Source organism: Triturus cristatus, chromosome 3_2, assembly GCF_964204655.1.
Source record: "Triturus cristatus chromosome 3_2, aTriCri1.1, whole genome shotgun sequence".
Lineage (NCBI taxonomy): Eukaryota > Metazoa > Chordata > Amphibia > Caudata > Salamandridae > Triturus > Triturus cristatus.
Genome location: NC_140584.1, coordinates 41414476 through 41428687, shown reverse-complemented (window position 1 = coordinate 41428687; position 14212 = coordinate 41414476). Strand labels below are relative to the sequence as shown.

Genomic DNA, 14212 nt, shown 5'->3' with positions numbered 1-14212 from the left:
ATAGAAATAACACATACATACATGCACACATTACTTTTCATTTAGCACATGCTTCTTTCACACTTTTCACAGTAGGGGCCCCAATAGTTTATCTTGCCTTCTGACTCTGGGAGTAGACTTGCACCACTGCCTCTGGTATGTCTTCATCGCTGCACATTCTGCCATGTCTGAGGTATCTCAACCACAAACAGGGATCATCTACTAGAGTGGATAGACACCCATGAATAGAATTTGCACCGTAAGAGATTTCATATGCTTTATTCGATGAGTAGAGTTACTCACTATTGGAAGTAATCTGAATCCATTAGAAACAGCCCGTGTTCGTTCAGTGAATGGTCTACTGCATAGGACAACTGGGGCTTAAACATGGAAATGAAAACACAGAGAACATATTGCGTTCTAACCACGATATGAAACCACAGTCTCTAACTAGGCTGAAAAACTATTGCAAAGAATGCATTCAAATTGGTTGATAAAGAAAGTAACTAATCGTGATTGTTATCCACTTGTGTTTTCCTTAGATTACAGAACAAGAACTTCCCAAAATGGGGGCATTGATGGCAGGATTAAGTGTTGGTGTGCTTCAAAAATTCAAAGGCAAAGATATTCTGAAAGCCTTCAACTCCAGTGATGATGCTTTAGAGTCCACCAAAAACATGTCGAAGGTACAGAGGAAAGCCATTGTTGCTCAGGTGAGTGTACTGCTAGTTGAAGGCATAAGCTAATGTCAATGTGAAAGAAAATGAGACATTGCAGTAACTTATGCAATGAGGCACATTTTCTATATAACCATATAGATACATGCCAACAGAAAAGGCAAAGAAAATTGAGTGTTTGTGTCTGAATCACATTTATGTGATGTTACTGCACAGAGGATAATTTTCCCCAAACTTGGTAAAATGCATACAGTATAACAGGTCGGAAGGAGAGGAAATCTATGGGAAATGCAGAAACCGTTGGTTATCTCTCACGGCAAGCAGGAAAACTCAAGATGGGGGAAGTAAAAAAGGCAGCAAGGAAATCTCACAACCTTCAGCAGCTGTGTTTTACCAGGCAGTTTTACTGTATAAAAAAAATCAGGCCACCCACAATGAAAGCCTAAGAGCAAAGGGCAGGCAATGATATAAAATACATGAGGTAGTGGTACGGCAGGGAGGAACAGGTAGTAGAAACATTTGGAGCCTTTATGTAGATGCCAGCCTGTGGCAGAGGTAAGTCAGTAGTCTTTAACCAAGAAGAGATGTAGTTACTTTGAAAACACTATTGTTCTGTTAGACTTTTTGTGAATAGATGCTGTTTTGTTAAGTCACACATTCCACTTTCAGCTGCTGTAAAGTTTTAGTTATATAAACACACACACATATATATACACACACATAAATATATATACTCACATACATATATATATACAGATAGATAGATAGATAGATAGATAGATAGATAGATAGATAGATAGATAGATAGATAGATAGATAGATAGATAGATAGATAGATAGATAGATAGATAGAGATATATCAAAAACTCTTATCCCATACAACTCCATGTGGTAAAAAACTCGAGTGTGGACCACAAATCTGTGCAAATAATTTTCGGTTTATTTCATTCAGTCTGCCATAACGCGTTTCAACAGTTTCCGGCCTTGATCAAATGATAACACTGAACATACAAATCAGCTATTTTAAAGTGACACCGCTCTGTAATTGATTTGTGGAAAAAGACTGCCCGTCTATGCATCAACACTGTTGTAATTGTATAAATACTTATTTTGTGTCCATTTTTCACAGTTAGACATCCGTTGTTTTTTAACTCAACAATAAAATTGTATAAATACAAAGTTGTTCATAATACATAAATAGCATAATTTTTCAATAATTATGAATTTTATACATAGTCCACTTACATTACCCTTCTTATAGTTAAGAGTGAATAGTAATTAATAAATAATCACAAGCTCTACCCAGCTAGGAATAGTGCATTTATTAAATTACTAAAGTGACTAATGCTTCATTAATCTTCTGTTCTAATAAGAATCTTGTATTAAAGTGTCAACGTGCTCTCAAATCCTCCCCAGCCAGGATTTGTATACTAAAGTGCCTAATTCCGAAAATGCTTATGAATACATTTTGCCACAGATTGTACTTGTATAAACCTAAATGTATTATAGGTTCATCAATACCGATGGATAAAGTGCAATTATTAAAAACATGATAAAGGTTTCTAACTAATTAAAGTGCATAATTTTTAGATAAATTGATCATCTAAAAGTTGTTACAAAATGCTATCAAAAAATCAGATAACCTAAAACCACAGTAAACATATGTAGGACTGGTGACCTGAGATAATCCGCTTAACATATTATAGATATGTATGCCGACCTTCACTTGTGTTTAAGCCTCCCGGATACTTGGTATCTAACTCTAGAATATACTTCGTTTCTAGTCGCCTAAGCTTTTCTTCTCTGTTGCCACCTCTTTTCTGAACAGGGACTGCATCAATTATAAAGTATTTAAAATATTTAAGATCACTATTATGAAATTGTCTAAAGTGTCTGGCCACCGGATAACTGGGATCTTTGTTGACTATGGCCCTAGTATGCTGCATATATATATATATTCAGTGAAAAAACCAAAGGTTTCACACATGTTATAGTTAGCTGGACATTTCACTCGTAAAAAACCAATGAAATTCCCCCGTTATAGTTAGTTCAGCTAACTATAACTCGCGCGCCCGCAATGCACTGCTGATGACGTCACATATTACATCACTCATGACATGGTCACTGACATCACTCATGACATCACTGATGACATCTCAAATGACGTCACTGATGACATCATCCAATGAATGTGTGTTTTTCTGAAAATTAAATATGTTTTATATATGTATATCTCAAGGTTAATGGAAGAATAAATGGGTATATAAGTGTCTAAATGGATGCTTTGTTTTTGAAAAATTTATTGTGTTACTGACTGATTAAGTGTATCATACTGAATACATGGCTTACTGAGTAATGTTTAAATATGAAAATATCTGTATCAGTCTCTCACTTTGTGTATAAGTGGCTGCATGGGTTGGTGAGTAGCTACACGGGTGTCTATATAGGTTATTAGTTCTTTTTTTGAGTATCAGTCTGAGTGTCTGTATGGTTCGGTGGGGGGTATTATGTAGTGCATAGGTGCATGAATGAGTGATTCACTCTTTGTATGTGTTGAAGACAGCATGTGTGCAGGACTGTATGGGTGGATGAGTGTGTGATTGGTTGTGTTAGTGAGTGAATGACTGTCTCAATAGTGTCTTTATGAGTAACTACATATGTTTTAAACTAGTATATGTGACTATTGGTGTATATAAGTGAGTATATGTGAGAGTGAGAGATTGAAAGAGTTCCTGTATGAATAAGTATGTGTTTCTATAAGTGATTGTTTATAAGACTAAGTATGTGTAAGTTTCCGTAGAAGTAAGTGTGGTGGTGTGTGTATAACTGTATAAGCTAATAAATGTATGTTTGTTTCTTTATTAGCATGAGTGAGTATGTGTGAGTAACTCTATGGATGAGTGGCATTGTGTAACAGGATGTATAGGTGTATGAGTACATATGATGAGTGAGTGCATGTATGAGTGACTGTATAGGACTGTTGGTGAATGAGTGGATGTGTATGTGGTTCTTAGAATTACTTAAGAGGTTCTTGTAACTGGTATTGGTATGTCCATTGTTTTGAAAATTTCAGTCTCTATTTTTGAATGTGTGTATCAAAGGTTATATTAGGGGAAGAGGAGGTCTGCCACTCTATCACAAGGATGATGTCATCAGTAAAGTCATCAGTGATGTCATTTGAGATGTCATCAGTGATGTCATGAGTGATGTCAGTGACCATGTCATGAGTGATGTAATATGTGACGTCATCAGCAGTGCATTGCGGGCGCGCGAGTTATAGTTAGCTGAACTAACTATAACGGGGAAATTTCATTGGTTTTTTACGAGTGAAATGTCCAGCTAACTATAACATGTGTGAAACCTTTGGTTTTTTCACTGAATTTGCAAGGTTTTTTAAATGCTAATTCCTAACTATAACATGTGTGAAACCTATGGTTTTTTCAGTGAATTTGCAAGGTTTTTTAAATGCTAATTTCTAACTATAACGTGTGTGAAACCCATGGTTTTTTCAGTGAATTTGTATGGTTTTTTAAATGCTAATTCTTAGCTATAACATATGTGATTCCCATATTTTTTTTTTATTGATTTTTTTTTTTTTTTTTAATTCTTATATTAAATGTGTTTTTTTTTTAAAAAAACAAGTTTTTTTTAAAACTTTTTATTCTCTTAAAACACTGTTTTTTTTCTTTAAAATCTGCAATATTTCAAGATTTTTTATTTTTATTTAACAAACAGGTAAGATATATTAGTATAACTTTGAAAATATTTTTTTTTTAGTGCGCGTACGGTAAGCGTACGGTTTACGCAATGTCCGTAATTTATCTACGCTGTTTGCTTATAGTTACGCAATTTGCGTAGCCGCGCGTACTGCGCGTGGGGCGCGTACGCGTGTACGCTACACGCGCACGTTACGCGGAAGTGTTGGGGAGTGACTGTTATGCGCATGCGCGCGAGCGCGTGTCTTTTTTACGCGCATGCGTACTTTTGCGGTAAGCGCACCGTAAGCGTACGGTTGGTCATGTGATCATGAAACACAACTTTTGATTGGTTGAAACTACTTTCAGTTCTAGAACTCTCCTACACCACACCCATTCCCCTCATTTCTGCTTGTGATCCCTTAGGAGAAGGAGCTGGGTTGTCTTTGTGATACGATGGCAGAACAGCAGAGCCCTTCTGAGAGTGAGGCTAGCAGCACTACCTTGAGGCAGAGAGCGAGGAAACAAAAGACCTCTTACATATGGGAGTATTTTTCTTTTCCAGAGGGCCAGCAAAAGGTAAATGCACCCTTAGTGACTTGTAAGCTGTGTGGCCGTGTACTTTCAAGAGGGAATCCCGACGGGAATCACACCATGATGAGACACCTTAAGGATGTACACAGAAGGACACATGCTCGACTTACTGAAGGTAACCCTTCAGTAAATCAACCAAGCACATCCACAGCAGCTCAGCCTGGACCATCATCTGCAGTGCCGAGTCCTTCTTCTGCAGGTCAGGTGAGCCCTTCATCTGTGGGGGGAGCATCTCCTTTTTCTTCTCCTCAGGAAATTAACCCTCGGTTTCTGAGGGTTGAAATACGGTGCGCCACTTGTCATGATCTAATTTGTTATAGGGAGACCAGTATTTCCCTAGTGAACAATAAAATAGATCAGCACACTTGTCGTACCGTCTAATATTCCCATTCTTTCTTTCCTCTGTCCCTGCATGAACACAACGGCTCTTTTAAGAGCCAACCTTACCTTTCATCTATTTTTTATATATGTTTTTAAAACTTTTTTTTTTTTTTTTTTTTACCGTACGCGTACGGTACGCGTAATTATTATTTTTTTTTAAAAAAAACACTAAAAATCAATTATCACATTACAAGGTCCTTGAGAGACTACAATGAAAAACTGAAAATGTGATTGTGGAGAAGTGGAAAAAAGGGACCATGATATTTTTGACTTACCATACCCACTCAAAAAAATATTTATTCATTTAAATTTTTTTTTAATTGCTTTAAAAATGGTTCTAGTTTTCGTAAATTATCTATCTCAATCTGAAAAAAAAGAAAAAAATATTAATATTTAATAAAACATTTTATAATACAGTACACATATTTACATATTTTTCCCCCAAAAAATTTTGCCTTTTTTTTGCTGTTTTCAGAATATATTGCATTTCACTATAAATTGAGAAAGCAATTGCATTCATCATTTAACAGCGGGCAAAAAAAAAATAACAATCTCAAAGACTGTATAAAAAAAGCCCAGAATCTCTTTTAAATTAAACATAACATTATAGAAATGCATAATATTCTAAAAAAATATCAGCTAATATCAATACTTAATTCTTTAAAATACCGTCTGATATTTTTGTTTCAGAAGTATAATTCCAAAAATATATCTCAAATAACTCCACAATACATCTGGTTCCATTTCCTTTAGGCCAAATAGTAATTTTAAAATTCTTTTTTGATTAAATTTCCAATGTTAATCCAATAAAAAACTAAAGTTTAAATTGTACAGATCTCACCGATTCTCTGTAACATTTTGGTTTCCGAAAGATTTATTAATAATTAAATAAGTCCACAATAGAATTGTTTACCTTTCCGCATGGCCAAATAGTAATTTTAAAAATCTTTTTTGAATAAATTTCCAATGGCAATCCAATAACATTCCAAAATTTAAATTGTGCAGATGTTACCGATTTTGTCTAAATTTTTGTTTTTCCAAAGTTTCATTAAAAATTAAAAAAGTCCACATTACAATTGGTTATCTTTCCATTAGGCCAAATGGTAATTTGTAAAATCATTTTTTTTTTAAATTCCACTGGTAATCCAATAAAATTGTAAAATTGTTTTGTCCAGATGTTGCCAAATCTCTCTAAAATTTAGGTTTCAGGAAGATTAGATAGGAATTTGCTAAATCAAAAGGCAAACGTTGCTTAAAAATCAATTGGGAATCATTACACAGTGTCCAGCCTTTTTCACATTTAAGATAAACTGTGTAATGTCCAGAAGTTACAGTAGGTCCATCATGGAAAATTATTGCAACTGTTACAAAAGTTTTTCCTGAAATTGATAATTGCTGTCCTGTAAACTTCTTTATTAAAGTATCTAATTTTGAACCATCAGCTTTACAGCGTTGCATCATTAAAATTACATACTGTCCGTATTCCTTTAAAATTAACGTTGAAAACATGTCAGATTGACACTCACTGCATTCCATGCTATGATTAGCATCTTTAACTAATTTAGCAAAAGTGACTGTTTTACTTTCTGGCAATGTTAAATAAATAAACCTTTCCGAATCAACATTAGAGCCACATATATTATAACAGTTTTCACAACTATGTTCCCATTAATAAGAGAGACCAAATACATTTTTAATGGGAACCCCTTCTTCTTCCAGTACCTGAAGAAAAAACATCAAGAATTCCTGTGCGTCTTGCTGTACATTTTGAGAAAACTGTGTTCGTCCTGAACATACATCTAAAAGTTTTCTAATTTCAGTGGCACTTTCTATTTGAGTTTTATCATTACTCAGCTTTTGAAAAAGGAGACTCAACTCAGAACAGAATCTTTTTCCCTGATTTACTATTATCTGCTCTTGCACACTTTCCAGATAAAATGCAACATTCAGCACTACATTAGCGTAGCAGTTGACACCAGAGCTATTTTCAAAATGACATCCTACAACCTGTTCTTCATTTTCCTTTTTCTTTTTGCTTGCAATTACATCACTCCTCTTTTTTTTCCTCCTCTCTACATCTTCATTACAGATATTCTCATTTCTCCTTTTACGAGAAACTACACGTTTCTCCAACACAGGATACTGACCTAAATGAGGAGCATAGCTTCTTCTTAATCTATTATACTCCTTTACACAATTTGCATCAGCACTAACTTTTGAGTCATCAAAGTCTATCATGAATAAACCTGATAATGTTTTCACTCGTGACAAAGCAACATATGCCATACCTTCTTTGAACACAGTTGAACCAATGTTCACAAATGCACAATCTACAGTCAATCCTTGAGACTTGTGAATAGTTACAGCATATGCTAGAGAAAACGGAAACTGCTTCCTACGTACATATAAATCTTTCACAAGCATGAAACGAACTGAACAACGACAAATGTCTTTAACTTCTTCTATCTGATCAAATTTTATTTTTAAACATTCAATTCCATCTTTTTTCTGATAATTAATAAAACCCACAACTCTTCCCATAGCTCCATTAACTAAACCTTTTTCAACATCCAAATTTCTCCTTAAAAACACTCTACAGTTCATGCAAACATATAGATTTTTTTCTAATCCAGCTGTTTTGGAAATGTTCTTCTCTAGTGAATCCAATTTATTTTTCAGTGTGCCTGTTAATGTGACAGTAATTCTTCCATCCTCAATTTTGTCCACTGCTTCCAATTTCCTGATATCTTCCTTTTCCAATTTCAAAAGCTCCTCATTGAATATTGAGCATTCACGTAGAGTTGGCATTAAGCAGATGATACTTTTCTTTTCTGCAATGTTCTTGTATATCTTCTCTGCAACTATTTCTTCCTTTGGAAATAAATTATGTAGCAGCCGACTCTGTAATGCTTTTTTGCCAGCTTCAGTGAGTAGTCCAATTCTGATATCTTTCAGAATACTTCCATATTCTTCATCGTTTGCTTGCCTCATATTAGTAGTTAGTTCCTTGTACTCAAAGAAGGACCAAATATTTGCATTACCGATGCTTCCCAATGACTTCTTTGTGTCTTCATGTGTCACAGTATTAAACACTGGTTGTCCTTTAACTGGAGTAAGTTGCAAAAGATCTCCAAAAACTATGACGTGTTTTCCTCCAAATAACACGTCATAGTCTGTCTTCAGAATTTGCTGCATTCTTAAATGCACAAAGGCAAGCATTAAGTTTGATACCATGCTCACCTCATCAATAATGAGAACTTGCATCTTCTTCAATACTCTTGAAACTTCCAAGCATGCTTCTCCAGTTAGCTTGTTGTATTGTATTTTGTTCTCATGCTCCACTGGTAACATTAGCAAACGATGTAAAGTGATTCCTTTTATGTTATATGCTGCTAACCCAGTTGGAGCAGTAACCACACAAGACAAAGTAGAATCCGTTTTTTGCTGTAGGTAGCTTCTGATGACTTTTATAAGGAAACTTTTTCCAGTTCCAGCTTGTCCGCTTACATACATCCTGATTGGATGAAATGATGTGCATGAGCACTCTTTTTTTTCATGTAGAAATCCGTGATCAATTTTGTTTCTGATCTCTTCATAAATTTGTTTCTGCTCTTCGTTCAGTTGTCTTTCCAAATTTTGTAAGTCTATAAATTCTTCTTGAGCTTGATTCATAGCTGTTTCCACTTCATTCATGGCTATTGATGCTTCATTTTCAACGATTGGTTGTCCTAGGGGATCTTGACTGAGTGTTCCTGAACTTTGGCTGTCCTGAGAACTGTCTCTAGCTATTTCTGCTGCAATTGTAGTTTCCTGTTCAATTTCTTCATTTAACATTTGCAGATAAGTTGAGAATGTACTGCATTGTATGCTGTCTTTGCAAGCATTAAAAGAATCTTCATAGCTTTGAAATTCTCCCAGTAGTTCATGCTCTGTACGCCATGGTTTAAACAGCTGTAAAAGAGCCAAGTAGTAAAATTCCTTTTTGTCAGTAGTGTCGCAACTCAGCTTCCTGTGATTTATCAAACTTCCTTTTGTTTGCTTCACCAAACATCCTTCCTCACCAATGACTTTACATTTTCCATTGTTGATGTCTTCTGCGGCTCTCCGTGAATAAATGTAGTTCTGCAGCACTTCATACAGACACATGTTCTCCAGATGATGACTTCTCTTTGGGTAATATGTGTCCAAAGAAGGACCTTCTTTCTTCTTTTCTTTTAAGGTTGTAGGTATTCTTAGGTGATTTTCTTGTGATAGTATGTCTCACAGATGACATAAAACTGTTTACTCTTCCATTTGAAAGAACAGGTCTAGGAAATCCAAATCGACATTTAGTGTAGTATTTATCTTTGCTCTTGTATTTCCGTCGACAGTATTTTCCACACCGATGACTTTGGAAACGTAAAACTTGCTCCTTTAACTTTTTATCTTCTGTGCTTTTTGGTATAGCACATGTTGCATATTCTTCAATGTAAGATAACACTGCTTCATCAGCATCTGTTCCAAACTTTGGGGCATCCTTGATCCACAACAGCATATGAATATGAGGAGCACCTCTTGCCTGGTACTCTTTTCTCCAAAAGAAATCCACTACTTCTCCTAGAGGTGGATTTTTTTTATTGCAGATGAACGACATCATAGCCTCAAATCTATGATTGAAATATCTGCAAACATTAACCGGATCCAATGAGCACAGTTCTCCTGCTGTCTTGTATTCGATGTTTTTAATGTTTGAATTTGCCTCTCGTAAAAAATCCAGTAAATCATCCCAAGCGTACTCAGCACAGCTTAGAGTAACGAACCATGTTGGTGTTCCTAAATTCCGTAACATGCATTTTAATTCACCATGACGTCGGTACCAATATTCATTTGTCCCACGCTGACAAGCCATCAGATTGATCAGTTGTGTTTCCAAATGATCATCTCGGTGCTGCACTTTCTCCATAAAATCCTTAGCAGACACATTTTGTAAATGTACTCCACTTTTTAAAATGTGATTTACTGCATAAGACAGTGCAGACAAGTCGCTTTCAAATAAAAGATGGAACAAATAAGGAATACTTTGTCGAAATCTGGGATCTTCAGCATATAGTCTTGTAGTCCGATACTCAGAAGCTGGAATCTGTTCCGGACGTTCATCGTATCGTCCTCCTTTTCCTTTAGGAAACAGCTGGGGAAAACATCGAGCTTCCAAGCTCTCCTCCCATACACTCACGGGAGTTCCTTTTGCTTTCTTCATCTGAAACAGATCAATATTGTCTCCCATAACTTCTTTTGAATGAAGAGGATGTATGCTAAAATGTTCATACATTTCTTCTTCCTTTGACTTGTCCACTTTTTCAATTTGTCCAGTTGGTGTTTCTGTGTCTTCTTGTAAATCTTCTTCTTCTTCTATATAAATTGATTCATACCATTTGTTATTCCTTTTCAAATACAAATTTGCTCTTTGTACTTTCCGTACATCTACCAGCTCCTGCCAAATCTTCTTATTCTTTGTAGGTACACCATTAACCAGAATAATTAGTGGTTCAGTTTCCAAAGTATCCGCATCAATAGTTTCCATATATTTTTTCAAATCCAAGGGCAAATACACCACTCTACCTTTTAAACCTCTCAGTAAATCTGAAGGAGGTAATTTACCAGTTTTGGGCTCCATACGTACTATGGTCTGGAACGGATGAACACATTGAATGAGTATAGACTCATATGTATTTAATTCAGAAAGTTCAGCAGGAATTGCATCCAATTCTAAATTATTATGTACAGCTCTGGTCGGCATTCTATTTTCTTCTAACTTATTATAACAGTATTTACAAATACGCTGAACTTCACCCAATTCAAAACAATTTTCAAGAAATATATATGTGGCAAAATCCTTCCACTTATAATTATCTTCATTTTCACTTTTTCTATAGAGATCAACATACCTGGTTTGTTTTCTATAATGAGTACTGCGGCAACAAATACAAGTAATATTTGGTCTTTCATTAGAGATTATTGCAAATTTTGTTATGTGATCATTAAATGTCTTACTTACAGAGGGTTCTACATTCTCTTCCACTTCTTCCTCATTTACTGTGTCCTTTTCTGCACTGTTTTGTTCAGGACCAAAGTAACAAAACTGAATTTCATCAACAACCTTCTCTACATCTGATACCGATCCACGGAACAGAGCCCTATTCAATTCATCTAACTTTATTGCTGGACTTTTAGCAAAATACAACCGTCTCACAAACTTTCTCATTTCAGTATGATGAACAGCCAGCATCCTAAAATGATGGAAAACACTATTACACACTTTTCTAGATAGACAAGCCAGAGAATGACCCTGCAAACCAGTATTCTCTCTCACTCTGCATGGATCCAGACTTTGAAGCACCTTAATCTTCTGTTTTACACTTTTTTTAGTATATTCTCTTAGAAACTCACGAAATTTATCAATAGATTCCTGACGCACAGTGCAAATACTACTACAATTCCAAGTGTACACTGGGGCTTTAGGACGTCTCCCCATAGCCTCATCCGCCATCACTTGTACCTCATCTCTTGGAACCATTATCTCCTTCTCCATTATGCAACCATTTTTCACTTCGTAAGCACGACCTCTGGTGTCAACTGCATGCAGCAAACTATTACTTTGAAAATAGCTCTCTTCATTAAAAAAAGGTTCACTACTTGAACTATGCATCCATTTTCCTAAAAACACTTTACAAAAGTTTGTTCTGTTCACTACTCTTTTCCTTTTGCTTTGTGATTTCAGTACATTAACCATTTTATCTAATGTACGCATCCTATTCAAAATGAAAATGAATAGTTTCCTTTTTAATTCTAATGCCTTTGCTGCAATGGCTTCAATTTCTTTTTTTCTCTTATAAAACTTAGCCTTTTGCTTATATTTCTTCACATCCTTTATCAAATTGGACATAACTCTTCTCTGAAACATTTTTCTACGTATCTCTTTAAACGCTGTTTTTCTGTTTAAGTTTATCTTTTTAGTTGCAGAAGGTATATTTGCATTAACTAAATGCTCAATTTTTTCCTCTCCTTTTCTATTGAAAACATTTTTTCCAGTACAGACATTTTGTACATTTTTCCTTTTTTTGAATATGTTCTTTAAAAAATCTTTTGTTTGCTTACCAGAAGATTTTTTCTTTTTCCCAACATGAGCATCTCCAACTAACTTAGGTCCTCCAGTTGTCCTCAAATATAGGTTTTTTTTGTGGTCTTTCTTTACTCTGGATTTTGTAGGCATCTTAAATTTTGTTCACTGCTCTTCAGCAATACCTGAAAAAAACTAAAAAAAAATTCCTTTATTTTATTTAAATATATTACTAAATTTTTTATGTTCTTTAGAAATCTTAAAATACTATAAACCCCTTGCCTATAAATGAAAATCACAATAACACCTTCACAAATTAAATTTCTAAAAATAATTCCTGTGTGCACACAAAGTCATGCTTTGAAATTAGGCAGAAAACTGCTTTTTCAGACCAGCACCATGTGTAACCTGGTTGACTGCCTACACTCCAGCAAGGGCAACCAGCCTTAGTGATGCTGAATGTATTTGCATTACTGACTGAAACCTCAAACCCCACTCGCTTGTGAATACTGTGCATGATTCCACAGGGTAAGCAGCTAGGTGTGTGCTAAGAGTCTGCTTCTCCACCAAAAAATGGCTCCCCCTTTCCATCTAATGCAACTGTGAAATCACCAGAGCAATACGCAATAAATCTCTGCCTGTAATTCCTATATGCACACAGAGTCATGTTTTCACATTAGTCACAAAACGAAATTTCTTTGCCATTTTGAAAGCACACTTACTACTCTTTTTTTTGGCAAGTGATAAACACTTTTACGGACTGACACATTATGAATCCACTTTTCAGATTCTTAAAAAAGCACATGTCCAAACTGCTTTTTCAGACCAGCACCATGTGTAACCTGGTTGACTGCCTACACTCCAGCAAGGGCAACCAGCCTTAGTGATGCTGAATGTATTTGCATTACTGAGTGAAACCTCAAACCCCACTCGCTTGTGAATACTGTGCATGATTCCACAGGGTAAGCAGCTGGGTGTGTGCTAAGAGTCTGCTTCTGCACCAAAAAATGGCTCCCCCTTTCCATCTAATGCAACTGTGAAATCACCAGAGCAATACGCAATAAATCTCTGCCTGTAATTCCTATATGCACACAGAGTCATGTTTTCACATTAGTCACAAAACGAAATTTCTTTGCCAATTTGAAAGCACACTTACTACTCTTTTTTTTGGCAAGTGATAAACACTTTTACAGACTGACACATTATGAATCCACTTTTCAGATTCTTTAAAAAGCACATGTCCAAACTGCTTTTTCAGACCAGCACCATGTGTAACCTGGTTGACTGCCTACACTCCAGCAAGGGCAACCAGCCTTAGTGATGCTGAATGTATTTGCATTACTGACTGAAACCTCAAACCCCACTCGCTTGTGAATACTGTGCATGATTCCACAGGGTAAGCAGCTGGGTGTGTGCTAAGAGTCTGCTTCTCCACCAAAAAATGGCTCCCCCTTTCCATCTAATGCAACTGTGAAATCACCAGAGCAATACACAATAAATCTCTGCCTGTAATTCCTATATGCACACAGAGTCATGTTTTCACATTAGTCACAAAACGAAATTTCTTTGCCATTTTGAAAGCACACTTACTACTCTTTTTTTTGGCAAGTGATAAACACTTTTACAGACTGACACATTATGAATCCACTTTTCAGATTCTTAAAAAAGCACATGTCCAAACTGCTTTTTCAGACCAGCACCATGTGTAACCTGGTTGACTGCCTACACTCCAGCAAGGGCAACCAGCCTTAGTGATGCTGAATGTATTTGCATTACTGACTGAAACCTTA

At 35.7% G+C, this 14212-nt stretch overlaps 1 protein-coding gene across 1 annotated transcript in view; it reads left to right on the top strand.

Annotated features, from left to right (window-relative positions):
- Positions 1-14212, top strand: part of LOC146856773 (otoancorin-like) — a 484135-nt gene that overhangs the window by 150511 nt on the left and 319412 nt on the right. The window contains exon 10 of the mRNA XM_085647226.1: positions 522-692. Within this exon, the coding sequence (XP_085503352.1) occupies positions 522-692 (171 nt within the window). The remainder of the gene's footprint in view (positions 1-521; positions 693-14212) is intronic.